This window comes from Pristiophorus japonicus, chromosome 5 (genome assembly GCF_044704955.1).
Source record: "Pristiophorus japonicus isolate sPriJap1 chromosome 5, sPriJap1.hap1, whole genome shotgun sequence".
In the NCBI taxonomy this organism is placed as follows: Eukaryota; Metazoa; Chordata; class Chondrichthyes; family Pristiophoridae; genus Pristiophorus; species Pristiophorus japonicus.
Genome location: NC_091981.1, coordinates 56913927 through 56929205, shown reverse-complemented (window position 1 = coordinate 56929205; position 15279 = coordinate 56913927). Strand labels below are relative to the sequence as shown.

At 46.9% G+C, this 15279-nt stretch overlaps 1 protein-coding gene across 7 annotated transcripts in view; it reads left to right on the top strand.

Moving 5' to 3' along the window:
• The window catches only part of nup153 (nucleoporin 153), an 87986-nt gene that overhangs the window by 59295 nt on the left and 13412 nt on the right, over positions 1-15279 (top strand). For 6 of the 7 annotated variants that reach the window (XM_070880650.1, XM_070880649.1, XM_070880648.1 and 3 more), the window contains 2 exons: positions 8407-8595; positions 10281-11150. In XM_070880650.1, the coding sequence (XP_070736751.1) occupies positions 8407-8595; positions 10281-11150 (1059 nt within the window). The remainder of the gene's footprint in view (positions 1-8406; positions 8596-10280; positions 11151-15279) is intronic. The other variant, XM_070880653.1, reaches the window with a different exon arrangement.

Genomic DNA, 15279 nt, shown 5'->3' with positions numbered 1-15279 from the left:
ACAATGTCTGGAGATGAGCAGTTCCAGCAGAAACTGCAGTGAATGTTGTCGAACAGACTATTGGTGAGTAGGTGTCACTTGATGATTCCTTCCATCACTTTACTGATGATTGGGCATGAGTTCCTAGTGACAGAATAGGTGATGGGATGAGTAATTCGTGCTATATTTATAGTTTAATTGTAATCATTACGAATCACTCTCTATGGCATTGCACATGGGAAGTCAGGACAAAGCGTAGTCATTAGGTAAAGTGGAAGTACAAAGCTATAGGATAATTGGACTAGGCTTTGCAGATATAATTCACTACGGACAAAGGGTCTACACCTGAAATGTAAACACATCTGCTCGCTCCAGATACTGATTGACTTACTGAGCATTTCCAGCATTTTCTGTTTTGTTCCAACGTCATTGACTTCCTACCCTTCCAAATGAGACCACTTGGTCTCAGACAATTTATTAGCCCTGCCTACCAAAAAGTTAGCGCTCACCCTCTTGAAATATATATCATCCCCTTGCACTGCTTCTCGGGATAGGCTATTCACATATTCACTGCTCTGTGTGAAGTTGTATTTTAACTGCGTTTTTATATTATCTGCTCTAAGCTTGAATCCATGTTCCTTTGACTTGATGCTTTGCTTAAACTGGATCCAAGAACCGTGTTCTGTCCCTTTTTTAGGATCGTAAATATCCTGATAAGATCACATCTCAGCTGCACTTTCCCTCGAGTAAATGTCCCTAGTATGCATAGTGTTTCGTAAGAGCATGGATGTTCAATCTCCTTTATCAAGTTACTTGTCCTTTATACTCACTCCAAGATCAGGATGTTCCCCCTGTAGTACATTGCTCAGAACTGCACACAATACTATAGATGAGGGTAGACCAGTGCTTTCTACAAGCTAATTATCACTGCCTGGAACTTGTATGCAATCCTTCAAGCTGTGCATCCCGAGATCCTATTTTGCCTTTTCGCCACTGCAAATTGTGCTGACAGGTTAACTATTTTCTGCTCAACCCTGCCCCCAATCCTTCTGTCATTGGCTTGTACTTCTCTGATTTATTTTATACTCCCGCTATTTGTTTCACTTCTCCAGCTTCATAACTTTATTTATCTGCATTAAACACTATCTGTCATTATTTTGTTCAATCTCCCAACCTAACAAGATCGCTGTGTAATTGTGTTTGCTTGTTCCTATTGTTTACTACTCCTTGCAATTTGGTATCTCTCCAAATCATTACTATACAACCGTGGCTCCAGATTGCCGGCTGGTAACATAGAAACATAGAAAATAGGTGCAGAAGTAGGCCATTTGGCCCTTCGAGCCTGCACCACCATTCAATAAGATCATGGCTGATCATTCACCTCATTACCACCTTCCTGCCTTCTCTCCATACCCCTCGATCCCCTTAGCCGTAAGCGCCACATCTAACTCCCTCTTGATTATATCCAGTGAACTGGCATCAACAACTCTCTGCGGCAGGGAATTCCACAGGCTAACAACTCTCTGAGTGAAGAAGTTTCTCCTCATCTCAGCCCTAAATGGCTTACCCCTTATCCCTTATACTATGTCCCCTGGTTCTGGACTTCCCCAACATCGGGAACATTCTTCCTGCATCTAACCTGTCCAGTCCCGTCAAAATTTTATGTTTCTATGAGATCCCCTCTCATACTTCCAAACTCCAGTGAATACAGAGCCTGTCGATCCAGTCTCTCCTTATATGTCAGTCCTGCTATCCCGGGAATCAATCTGGTGAACCTTTGCTGCACTCCCTCAACGGCAAGAACGTCCTTCCTCAGATCAGGAAACCAAAACTGTACACAATATTCTAGGTGAGGCCTCACCAAGGCCCTGTACAACTGCAGGAAGACCTCCCCGCTCCTCTACTTAAATCCCCTAGCTTTGAAGGCCAACATACCATTTGTGCCTTCACCGCCTGCTGTACCTGCATGCCAACTTTCAATGACTGATGTACCATGACACCCAGGTCTCGTTGCACCTCCCCTTTTCCTAATCTGCCGCCATTCAGATAATATTCTGCCTTTGTGTTTTTGCCACCAAAGTGGATAACCTCACATTTATCCACATTATACTGCAACTGCCATGCATTTGCCCACTCACCTAACCTGTCCCAAGTCACCCTGCAGCCTCTTAGCGTCCTCCTCACAGCTCACACCGCCATCCAGTTTAGTGTCATCTGCAAACTTGGAGATATTACACTCAATTCCTTCATCTAAATCATTAATGTATATTGTAAATAGCTGGATTCCCAGCACTGAGCCCTGCAGGACCCCCACTAGTCACTGCCTGCCATTCTGAAAAGGACCCTTTTATCCCGACTCTCTGCTTCCTGTCTGCCAACCAGTTCTCTATCCACGTCAGTACATTACCCCCAATACCATGTGCTTTAATTTTACACACCAGTCACTTGTGTGGGACCTTGTCAAAAGCCTTTTGAAAGTCCAAATACACCACATCCACTGGTTCTCCCTTGTCCACATCCTCAAAAAATTCTAGGAGATTTGTCAAGCATGATTTCCCTTTCATAAATCCATGCTGACTGCTATTTCATCTTTAATAATTGTTTCCAACATTTTCCCCACAACTGATGTTAGGCTAACCGGTCTATAATGACCTGTTTTCTCTCTCCCTCCTTTCTTAAAAAGTGGTGTTACATTAGCTACCCTCCAGTCCATAGGAACTGATCCAGGGTCGAAAGACCGTTGGAAAATGATCACCAATGCATCCACTATTTCTAGGGCTACATCCTTAAGTACTCTGGGATGCAGACAATCAGGCCCCAGGGATTTATCGGCCTTCAATCCTATCAATTTCCCTAACACAATTTTCTGCCTAATAAGGATTTCCTTCAGTTTCTCCTCCTCACTAGACCCTCGGCCCCTAGTATTTCCGGAAGGTTATTTGTGTCTTCCTTCGTGAAGACAGAACCAAAGTCTTTGTTCAACTGGTCCGCTATTTCTTTGTTCCCTGTTATAAATTCACCTGAATCTGACTACAAGGGACCTACGTTTGTCTTCACTAATCGTTTTCACTTCACGTATCTACAGAAGCTTTTTCAGTCAGTTTTTATGTTCCCAGCAAGCTTCCTCTCATACTCTTATTTTCCCCCTCCTAATTAAACCCTTTGTCCTCCTCTGCTGAATTATAAAATTCTCCCAGTCCTCAGGTTTGCTGCTTTTTTGGCCAATTTATATGCCTCTTCCTTGGATTTAACACTATCCTTAATTTCCCTTGTTAGCCAAGGTTGAACCACCTTCCCCGTTTTACTTTTACTCCAGACAGGGATGTACAATTGTTGAAGTTAATCCATGTGATCTTTAAATGTTTGCCATTGCCTATCCACCGTCAACCCTTTAAGTATCATTTGCCAGTCTATTCTAGCCAATTCACATCTCATACCATCGAAGTTACCTTTCCTTAAGTTCAGGACCCTAGTCTCTGAATTAACTGTGTCACTCTCCATCTTAATAAAGAATTCTACCATATTATGGTCACTCTTTCCCAAGGGGCCTCGCTCAACAAGATTGCTAATTTAGTCCTTTCTCATTACACATCACCCAGTCTAGGATGGCCAGCCCTCTAGTTGGTTCCTTGGCATATTGGTCTAGAAACCCATCCCTAATACACTCCAGGAAATCCTCCTCCACCGCATTACTACCAGTTTGGTTAGCCCAACAAGATGGTCCAGTTAAACAGAGTGGAACCAAAATGGAACCAAGCTACATGAAACAAGGTGATACAATGGTCACTATGGTAACCGTAGGTGGTAATTTGCCAATGGCTCGTTCGACATAGCTGCTGGCAATGGAGCAGCAACTCAAACACAGACAGTTTCATCCATTTAGAATGTGAAATTCACCAAGACACAAACATTTCGAACATATTAAAGTCACCCATGATAACTGCTGTACCTTTATCGCACACATCCCTAATTTCTTGTTTGATGCTGTCCCCAACTTCAGTACTACTGTTTGGTGGTCTGTACACAACTCCCACTAGCGTTTTCTGCCCTTTGGTATTCCGTAGCTCCACCCATACTGATTCCACTTCAGCCAAGCTAATGTCCTTCCTTACTATTGCGTTAATTTGCTTTTTAACTAGCAACGCCACCCCACCTCCTTTACCTTTCTGTTTATCCTTCCTGAATGTTGCATACCCCTGGATGTTGAGTTCCCAGCCTTGGTCACCTTGGAGCCATGTCTCCGTGATGACAATTAAATCATATCCGTTAACAGCTATCTGCGCAGTTAATTCGTCCACCTTATTATGAATACTTCTCGCATTGAGGCACCGAGCCTTTAGGCTTGCTATGTTAATGCTGTTCTCTTAATAACTATTCATATGTCTGATTTGTTGTAAATATATATCCAGAGTGAAAGTGAATTTTTGACTACATTTAACTATTTTCTATTTTCTCAGCTTTTGTATTCAGGAAAACAAAAGCAAGATTGACTCTATCTTTCTGTAGTTTCTTTTAGAAGCCCCTTAGTCTAAATTTAATGTTTGAATATTTTCTGTTTCAGCCTGTTTCATAAGGAATAATTAGGGCAGGAATCTACTTGACATCTGAAAATAATTATATTGGCAGGGTTTTGTGCCGATGGGTTGAATGTATGTTTCTATCCATTTCTTGCTAACCGTTTTGTATTTGGGTACTTTGGGTCCACTTGCTGGCGTTCAATCAAGCTTGCGACCTTTTTGAGGAGAAATGTTCAACAGTTTCATTCAATTGTTCCATAGTTCACCTTCAAAGGCAAACTCTGTCTCTACTATCATTAGTTATGTTTGTCAATAACATTGTAAATGTTGGTAACAGTAGATTAGTCGAATAGGATCAAATAAAGGAGTAATGATCGAGAGAGATGCTTCAGTGATTGCTTTCCCTGTAAAATTAAAAGGAGCAGCATTTCTGACCATGCATTATGCGAACATCATAATCGTCACAGGCTGCAGGGTGACTTGGACAGGTTAGGGAATGGGCAAATGTATAGTAGATGCAGTATAATGTGGATAAGTGTGAGGTTATCCACTTTGGTGGCAAAAACAGAAAGGAAGATTATCTGAATGGTGACAGATTAGTAAAAGGGGAGGTGCAACGAGACCTGGGTGTCATGGTATATCAGTCATTTAAGGTAGGCATGCAGGTTTTGCAGGCAGTAAAGAGAGCAAATGGCATGCTGGCCTTCATAGCGAGGGGATTTCAGTATAGGAGCAGAGAAATCTTACTGCAGTTGTACAGGGCATTGGTGAGACCACACCTTGAGTATTGTGTGCAGTTTTGGTCTCCTAATCTGAGGAAGGACATTCTTGCTATTGAGGGAGTGCAGCGAAGGTTCACCAAACTGATTCCCGGGATGGCAGGACTGACATATGAAGAAAGACTGGATCGACTTGGCTTATATTCACTGGAATTTAGAAGAATGAGAGGGGATTTTATAGAAACATAAAATTCTGATGGGATTGGACAGGTTAGATGTAGGAAGAATGTTCCCAATATTGCGGAAGTCCAGAACCAGGGGGTCACATTCTAAAGATAAGGGGTAAGCCATTTAGGACCGAGATGAGGAGAAACTTCTTCACTCTCTGGAATTCTCTACTACAGAAAGTTGTTGAGGCCAGTTCGTTAGATATATTCAAAAGAGAGTTAGATGTGGCCCTTACGGCTATAGGGATAGAAAATAGATGCAGGAGCAGGCCATTCAGCCCTTCTAGCCTGCACCGCCATTCAATGAGTTCATGGCTGAACATGAAACTTCAGTACCCCCTTCCTGCTTTCTCGCCATACCCCTTGATCCCCCGAGTAGTAAGGACTTCATCTAACTCCCTTTTGAATATATTTAGTGAATTGGCCTCAACTACTTTCTGTGGTAGAGAATTCCACAGGTTCACCACTCTCTGGGTGAAGAAGTTTCTCCTCATCTCGGTCCTAAATGGCTTACCCCTTATCCTTAGACTGTGACCCCTGGTTCTGGACTTCCCCAACATTGGGAACATTCTTCCTGCATCCAACCTGTCCAAACCCATCAGAATTTTAAACGTTTCTATGAGGTCCCCTCTCACTCTTCTGAACTCCAGTGAATACAAGCCCAGTTGATCCAGTCTTTCTTGATAGGTCAGTCCCACCATCCCAGGAATCAGTCTGGTGAATCTTCGCTGCACTCCCTCAATAGCAAGAACATCCTTCCTCAAGTTAGGAGACCAAAACTGTACACAATACTCCAGGTGTGGCCTCACCAAGGCCCTATACAACTGTAGTAACACCTCCCTGCCCCTGTACTCAAATCCCCTCGCTATGAAGGCCAACATGCCATTTGCTTTCTTAACCGCCTGCTGTACCTGCATGCCAACCTTCAATGACTGATGTACCATGACACCCAGGTCTCGCTGCACCTTCCCCCTTCCTAATCTGTCACCATTCAGATAATAGTCTGTCTCTCTGTTTTTACCACCAAAGTGGATAACCTCACATTTATCCACATTATACTTCATTTGCCCACTCACCTAACCTATCCAAGTCACTCTGCAGCCTCATAGCATCCTCCTCGCAGCTCACACTGCCACCCAACTTAATGTCATCCGCAAATTTGGAGATACTACATTTAATCCCCTCGTCTAAATCATTAATGTACAATGTAAACAGCTGGGGCCCCAGCACAGAACCTTGCGGTACCCCACTAGTCACTGCCTGCCATTCTGAAAAGTACCCATTTACTCCTACTCTTTGCTTCCTGTCTGACGACCAGTTCTCAATCCACGTCAGCACACTACCCTCAATCCCATGTGCTTTAACTTTGCACATTAATCTCCCGTGTGGGACCTTGTCGAAAGCCTTCTGAAAGTCCAAATATACCACATCAACTGGTTCTCCTTTGTCCACTTTACTGGAAACATCCTCAAAAAATTCCAGAAGATTTGTCAAACATGATCTCCCTTTCACAAATCCATGCTGACTTGGACCTATCATGTCACCATTTTCCAAATGCGCTGCTATGACATCCTTAATAATTGATTCCATCATTTTACCCACTACTGAGGTCAGGCTGACCGGTCTATAATTACCTGCTTTCTCTCTCCCTCCTTTTTTTTAAAAAGTGAGGTTACATTGGCTACCCTCCACTCGATAGGAACTGATCCAGAGTCAATGGAATGTTGGAAAATGACTGTCAATGCATCCGCTATTTCCAAGGCCACCTCCTTAAGTACTCTGGGATGCAGTCCATCAGGCCCTGGGGATTTATCGGCCTTCAATCCCATCAAATTCCCCAACACAATTTCCCGACTAATAAAGATTTCCCTCAGTTCCTCCTCCTTACTAGACCCTCTGACCCCTTTTATATCCGGAAGGTTGTTTGTGTCCTCCTCAGTGAATACCGAACCAAAGTACTTGTTCAATTGGTCTACCATTTCTTTGTTCCCAGTTATGACTTCCCCTGATTCTGACTGCAGGGGACCTACGTTTGTCTTTACTAACCTTTTTCTCTTTACATACCTATAGAAACTTTTGCAATCCGCCTTAATGTTCCCTGCAAGATTCTTCTCGTACTCCATTTTCCCTGCCCTAATCAAACCCTTTGTCCTCCTCTGCTGAGTTCTAAATTTCTCCCAGTCCCCAGGTTCGCTGCTATTTCTGGCCAATTTGTATGCCACTTCCTTGGCTTTAATACTATCCCTGATTTCCCTAGATAGCCACGGTTGAGCCACCTTCCCTTTTTTATTTTTACGCCAGACAGGAATGTACAATTGTTGTAATTCATCCATGCGGTCTCTGAATGTCTGTCATTGCCCATCCACAGTCAACCCCTTAAGTATCATTCGCCAATCTATCTTAGCCAATTCACGCCTCATACCTTCAAAGTTACCCTTCTTTAAGTTCTGGACCATGGTCTCTGAATTAACTGTTTCATTCTCCATCCTAATGCAGAATTCCACCATATTATGGTCACTCTTCCCCAAGGGGCCTCGCACAATGAGATTGTTAATTAATCCTCTCTCATTACACAACGCCCAGTCTAAGATGGCCTCCCCCCTAGTTGGTTCCTCGACATATTGGGGATCAAGGGGTATGGAGAGAACGCAGGAATGGGGTTCTGACGTTGCATGATCATATTGAATGATGTGCAGGCTCAAAGGGCCGAATGTCCATTTCCTGGGGATGCGGTGGATCTGTCGAGCTGAAACTTGACAGATTGTAAGTTCTGACTTCTCGCACGTGCACAGTGCAAGTGGAAACCAAAACCTGCAGGGCACTTACGGCCTGCACAGTCATGGGCCCTAGAAAATCCAGGCCAGTGTGTTAAATGATAATTTAATGGTCCCTCAGCAAGTTAGTTAATTTTTGCTCTTGATGTCTGAATTTTTTGTCTTCTCATTTTGTGAATTCCGTTCTTAGGTATTTTGTCTGTTGCATCCAACATTCCTTCTTCAACACCAACAGGAGGAATTCTAGGATTTGGTGACAAATTCAAGAAGCCAACCGGGTTCTGGGATTGTGAAGTCTGCTTAGTTCAGAACTCATCAAATGTAACTAAATGTGTGGCTTGTCAATCTGAAAAACCAGGCAGCAAGATTGAACCTAAAGGTATTAACAAGATTATTGATCGCTGTATTGAACCAAGGACGCTGTCTAACATGCATGTTGTACGGAAGATGCTTTCTAATAGCTAGCATTTCTGCAAATCGGGTCATTTAGGGCTGCTGTTGTATTATGAAATGCACAATACATTCCCTGAAGTAGAGTTATCTGTAAGTTGGTGGCTAACAGGGGCCTTATTCTGTGATTTTTGAGTAGAATCTTGTTTATGCACTGAAGCTAATGAAAATCATACTCTGATTTGTTGCACAATAGCGATTGTCAGTTGTAGAACTGAGCAGGTGCAGTCTATTTTGTTAAATACAATGATATATTCAGGATGCAAAATGAAAGTGAATGCTAATTCCTTAAGATTGAAAGCAGTGAATTCAATTAGCATTTTGTTGATCTAAACGTAACTCCAATCCAATTATGGCATATTGGGATTTGACTCTTTAAAAAAAAGTGTTCATTCATGGATGTGAGGGTCACTGGCAAGGCCAGTATTTATTGCCCGTCCCTAATTGCCCTAAACCCCAGTACACTAATGGGAGTTCTTGTTGAACTATGGATTCCAGTATAATGCCTTGCAATGAAATAGATGTGCCCAATGGGTATTGTTACAATCAAGTATTTTGAGGTTAGAATCAAAGAACTAAAAATTGGTGGATTGTTTTCTTTGCATAATTGAATGAGTGCCCTGCAAACTGTAACCAACCCTGCAATTGTTCTTGTGAACTAAGAATAGGAGTATGAGTAGGAAGGGAAACCATGGTAAGTAAGCTAATGTTTCTCTACAGTGCAATGTGCACAGTGAGAAAATGTGGTAAAATTAAAAGAAAAAAATGATTATACTTGCGATCTGAAATATGAAGGCGGGTTCCATCTCAAATATATTCACTGGAGTTTAGAAGGATGAGAGGGGATCTCATAGAAACATATAAGATTCTGAAGGATGTTCCCGATGTTGGGGAAGTCCCGAACCAGGGGACATAGTCTTAGGATAAGGGGTAGGCCATTTAGGACTGAGATGAGGAGAAACTTCTTCACTGAGAGTTGTTAACCTGTGGAATTCCCTGCCGCAGAGTGTTGTTGATGCCAGTTCATTGGATATATTCAAGAGGGAGTTAGATATGGCTCTTATGGTTAAGGGGATCAAGGGGTATGGAGAGAAAGCAGGAATGGGGTACTGAAGGAATGATCAGCCATGATCTTATTGAATGGCGGTGCAGGCTCGAAGAGCCGAATGGCCTACTCCTGCACCTATTTTTCTAAGTTTCGACAAGTCTTTTCTCTTTACTGTTGCTGATTTACCTCTATTTCCAGCATTTTCTGTTTTGTTATTTGAATAACATTTGCTAGTTTTTTAACAGAGAAATCCTGCTGGAAACCCAAATGACTACTATTGTATTAGTGTAGTGTTCAAAATAGAGGAGCACAAATCCATTCCAAGTTTTTTTAAAAAACCCTTCAATGTATGTTCCAGGGATAAATGTTTAGAAGTTGGTGACATTTCCATCGCTGTGATATTATATAAACTTAAGTATATCATACTGGAGAAGTTGGTGACATTTCCATCGCTGTGATATTATATAAACTTAAGTATATCATACTGGAAGAAAATTAGGTCCTTGTTTGACTTATAATATCAAGTGGTGGAAGTTTGGTTCAGTTAACCGTTTTTTCTCTTGCAGGGCTGGGCTCTTCTGTATTATCGGCTGTTGCTTCACCATTCATGTTTGGCATCCAGCCCTCAGCAACGGACACTTTGCAAAGTAAAGATGGCACTGCAGGATTTAAATTTGGAAATCAAGGTGGTTTTAAATTTGGTACATCCGATTCTAGTTCATCATCCAGTGCCTTTGGAGGACTTAAGTTTGAGGCTACAGGCGGCTTCAAATTTGGAGTTAATTCGTCAGAGAAAAACCCAGAGGGAAACCAAAAGGATAACTCTAAAACTCCTAGTGGTGGGTTTAAATTTGAAGTAGCTGCCTTTGGTAGCAACCCAGCTTCAGCTTCAACTACTACTAAATTTGCTGCCTCAGATACAAGTCAGCAAAATAAGAAAACTGATGTGGTGTTCGGGGGTTTTAAGTTTGATGTTGGAGGAATGGTTGTTAAACCTGAGGACAAGGGCGCTCCGATTGACTTTAAATTTGGCACAGAGGAGAAGAAAGAAACCTCAGTAGTGCAGTTTGAGCTTGACAAAACAGAAGAGAAAAAAGATGGAGCAACTGTGAGTGGGGTTACATTTGGGAAAACAATAGATAAGGACCCTGTAGCAGCTTCACCGTTTATGTTTGGAAAATCAGATGAAAAACAGGACTCGTTAAGCTCTGCACCATTTGCATTTGGTAAAAGCAATGATGTTGAGCCACAACCACAGTCTGAACTTTCTTTTAAAAAGCCAGAGCAAACCAAAGAATCAACATCTTTGTCTGACACTTCAAAGCCAGAAGCTAAATCTGGATTTACTTTCAACTTAGTTAAATCTGCTGAGAAACCAGAGGCAACAGAGCCTGTGCAGCAAGGATTTGTGTTTGGGACTGCAATAAACACTTCAGGTAAGAAATGACAAATTAAAGAATGAAAAGACTTGCATTTATATAGCGCTTTTCACGATGTGCCAAAGCACTTTACGGTCAATCAAGTACATTTGAAATGTTGTCACTGTTGTAAAGTGGTAAATGCAGCAGCCAACTTCCGTACAACAAGGTCCCACCAACTGTGATAAAGACTACATAATCTGTTTTTAGGGATTAGTTGAGGGATAAATATTGGCCAGGATTTCAGGGAGAGCTCCCCTGCTCATGGAAATAGTGCCATGGGTTCTGTTATGGCCACCTGAGAAGGCATCCGGAGTCTCGGTTAAACGTCTCATCTGAAAGACGACACTTCTGACAGTGAAGCACTCCTTCAATACTGCAGTGGAGTTTCAGCCTAGATTATATGCTCTTCAACCCATTACTTTCTGACTCAGGCAAGAATGCCACCATTGAGCCGACATGCATTCTGTATTAAACCTTAGATAGAGATATTAATAGTCTTGGTCACCTTTTTCTAGGGTGTTCTGATCAGTCTTACTAGGCTTATCACACTTGCTACTAATACATAGAATGAAAAATCACTAGCTTTAATGTTACGTGAATACGCTTGTGTGATATTCTTAATTGATTACCTTAAAATGCATCCACTGCTACTACTACCACCTGTCTGCACCCCCTTTACTCTAGTGTTTACAAAAGATCACACGGCCCATTGCACCTACACCAACTCAAAGTCCCATTTGTTTGGCCTTTTCCTACATCCTTTAATTAAAAATTATTTTTCAAAAATGTATCACTTTAAAAAATGATGGCTTCTGTTTATGAAAGGGAAACATCCCTCTGAGTGAAGCATTTCTCTCCAAACCCAGCCCCCCAGGTAACTGTATTGGTGCTAATCTTAAATTTATGTCCTCTAGTTACTGACTCACCAATTAGTGGAAACGTTTCATAATTTTGAATACCTCTATTAGATATTGTCCTTTTGCTTTAATGAAAAGAATCCTTTTTTTTGTTGTTTTCTCATAATACAACCCTGATGGCATCTTGGTAAATCTCTTTTGTACCCTCTCCTCGGCCTTGACATCACTCCTCCTAAAGTAGGCCATCCAAAACCAGACACTATTTTAACTGAGGCCTAGCAAATGATTTATGAGTTTAGCATTACCTCTTTGCTTTTGTACTTAAAAGGCTCAATTTTCCCCAAAGCATTTTTTTGGCATACTTGGAGTTACGCCCGATTTATTTTTTTCTGTGGTCCAAGTACGTCAAAAAAAAAGTTTAGTACGTTTCTCCTTCAACCCCCCCACCCCCTCTCCTTCTCCCTTCCCTCCCCCGCCCACCGCGCTCTCCCTTCCCTCCCCCTCCCACCGCGCTCTCCCTTCCCTCTGCCCTCCCGCCCCCACCACACCGCTCTCTCCCGCCCCCCCCCCCCGCACTGTGCTCTCCCTTCCCTCTCTTCCGACCTCTCTCCCTACCCCCCCCACCTCTCTCCCTACCCCCCCCACCTCTCTCCCTACCCCCCCCACCTCTCTCCCTACCCCCCCCACCTCTCTCCCTACCCCCCCCACCTCTCTCCCTACCCCCCCCACCTCTCTCCCTACCCCCCCCACCTCTCTCCCTACCCCCCCCACCTCTCTCCCTACCCCCCCACCTCTCTCCCTACCCCCCCCACCTCTCTCCCTACCCCCCCCACCTCTCTCCCTACCCCCCCCACCTCTCTCCCTACCCCCCCCACCTCTCTCCCTACCCCCCCCACCTCTCTCCCTACCCCCCCCCACCTCTCTCCCTACCCCCCCCACCTCTCTCCCTACCCCCCCCACCTCTCTCCCTACCCCCCCCACCTCTCTCCCTACCCCCCCCACCTCTCTCCCTACCCCCCCCACCTCTCTCCCTACCCCCCCCCACCTCTCCCTACCCCCCCCACCTCTCTCCCTACCCCCCCCACCTCTCTCCCTACCCCCCCCACCTCTCTCCCTACCCCCCCCACCTCTCTCCCTACCCCCCCCACCTCTCTCCCTACCCCCCCCACCTCTCTCCCTACCCCCCCCACCTCTCTCCCTACCCCCCCCACCTCTCTCCCTACCCCCCCCACCTCTCTCCCTACCCCCCCCCACCTCTCTCCCTACCCCCCCCCACCTCTCTCCCTACCCCCCCCACCTCTCTCCCTACCCCCCCCACCTCTCTCCCTACCCCCCCCACCTCTCTCCCTACCCCCCCCACCTCTCTCCCTACCCCCCCCACCTCTCTCCCTACCCCCCCCACCTCTCTCCCTACCCCCCCCACCTCTCTCCCTACCCCCCCCACCTCTCTCCCTACCCCCCCCACCTCTCTCCCTACCCCCCCCACCTCTCTCCCTACCCCCCCCACCTCTCTCCCTACCCCCCCCACCTCTCTCCCTACCCCCCCCACCTCTCTCCCTACCCCCCCACCTCTCTCCCTACCCCCCCACCTCTCTCCCTACCCCCCCCACCTCTCTCCCTACCCCCCCCACCTCTCTCCCTACCCCCCCCACCTCTCTCCCTACCCCCCCCACCTCTCTCCCTACCCCCCCCACCTCTCTCCCTACCCCCCCCACCTCTCTCCCTACCCCCCCCACCTCTCTCCCTACCCCCCCCACCTCTCTCCCTACCCCCCCCACCTCTCTCCCTACCCCCCCCACCTCTCTCCCTACCCCCCCCACCTCTCTCCCTACCCCCCCCACCTCTCTCCCTACCCCCCCCACCTCTCTCCCTACCCCCCCCACCTCTCTCCCTACCCCCCCCACCTCTCTCCCTACCCCCCCCACCTCTCTCCCTACCCCCCCCACCTCTCTCCCTACCCCCCCCACCTCTCTCCCTACCCCCCCCACCTCTCTCCCTACCCCCCCCACCTCTCTCCCTACCCCCCCCACCTCTCTCCCTACCCCCCCCACCTCTCTCCCTACACCCCCCACCTCTCTCCCTACACCCCCCACCTCTCTCCCTACCCCCCCACCTCTCTCCCTACCCCCCCCACCTCTCTCCCTACCCCCCCCCACCTCTCTCCCTACCCCCCCCCACCTCTCTCCCTACCCCCCCCCACCTCTCTCCCTACCCCCCCCCACCTCTCTCCCTACCCCCCCCCCCACCTCTCTCCCTACCCCCCCCACCTCTCTCCCTACCCCCCCCACCTCTCTTTCCCCCCCCCACCTCTCTTTCCCCCCCCCACCTCTCTTTCCCCCCCCCACCTCTCTTTCCCCCCCCCCACCTCTCTTTCCCCCCCCCCACCTCTCTTTCCCCCCCCCCCACCTCTCTTTCCCCCCCCCCCACCTCTCTTTCCCCCCCCCCCCACCTCTCTTTCCCCCCCCCCCCCACCTCTCTTTCCCCCCCCCCCCACCTCTCTTTCCCCCCCCCCCCACCTCTCTTTCCCCCCCCCCCCACCTCTCTTTCCCCCCCCCCACCTCTCTTTCCCCCCCCCCACCCCCACCTCTCTTCCCCCCCCCCACCCCCACCTCTCTTCCCCCCCCCCCACCCCCACCTCTCTTCCCCCCCCCCCACCCCCACCTCTCTTCCCCCCCCCCCCCCCACCCCCACCTCTCTTCCCCCCCCCCACCTCTCTCTTCCCCCCCCCCACCTCTCTCTTCCCCCCCCCACCTCTCTCCCTACCCCCCCCCACCTCTCTCCCTCCCCCCACCTCTCTCTCTCTCTCTCTCTTTCTCTCTCTCTTTCCCACCTCTCTCTCTCTCTCTCTCTCTCTCTTTCCCTCCCCCCACCTCTCTCTCTCTCTCTCTCTCTCTCTCTCTCTTTCCCTCCCCCCACCTCTCTCTCTCTCTCTCTCTCTCTCTCTCTTTCCCTCCCCCCACCTCTCTCTCTCTCTCTCTCTCTCTCTCTCTTTCCCTCCCCCCACCTCTCTCTCTCTCTCTCTCTCTCTCTTTCCCTCCCCCCACCTCTCTCTCTCTCTCTCTCTCTCTCTCTCTTTCCCTCCCCCCACCTCTCTCTCTCTCTCTCTCTCTCTCTCTCTTTCCCTCCCCCCACCTCTCTTCTGGGCATCTGCTGCACTTACCTGCGCCGATTTCTTTAACTCTCCGCAAGGGTTTTCTCAAGTGGCCTAAGTAGAAATGGAGTAACTATTAGCTGGCCAAAGTTGCCTAAATGGCTAGAACAGGCGTAGGTGGCTGGTAACATCACCT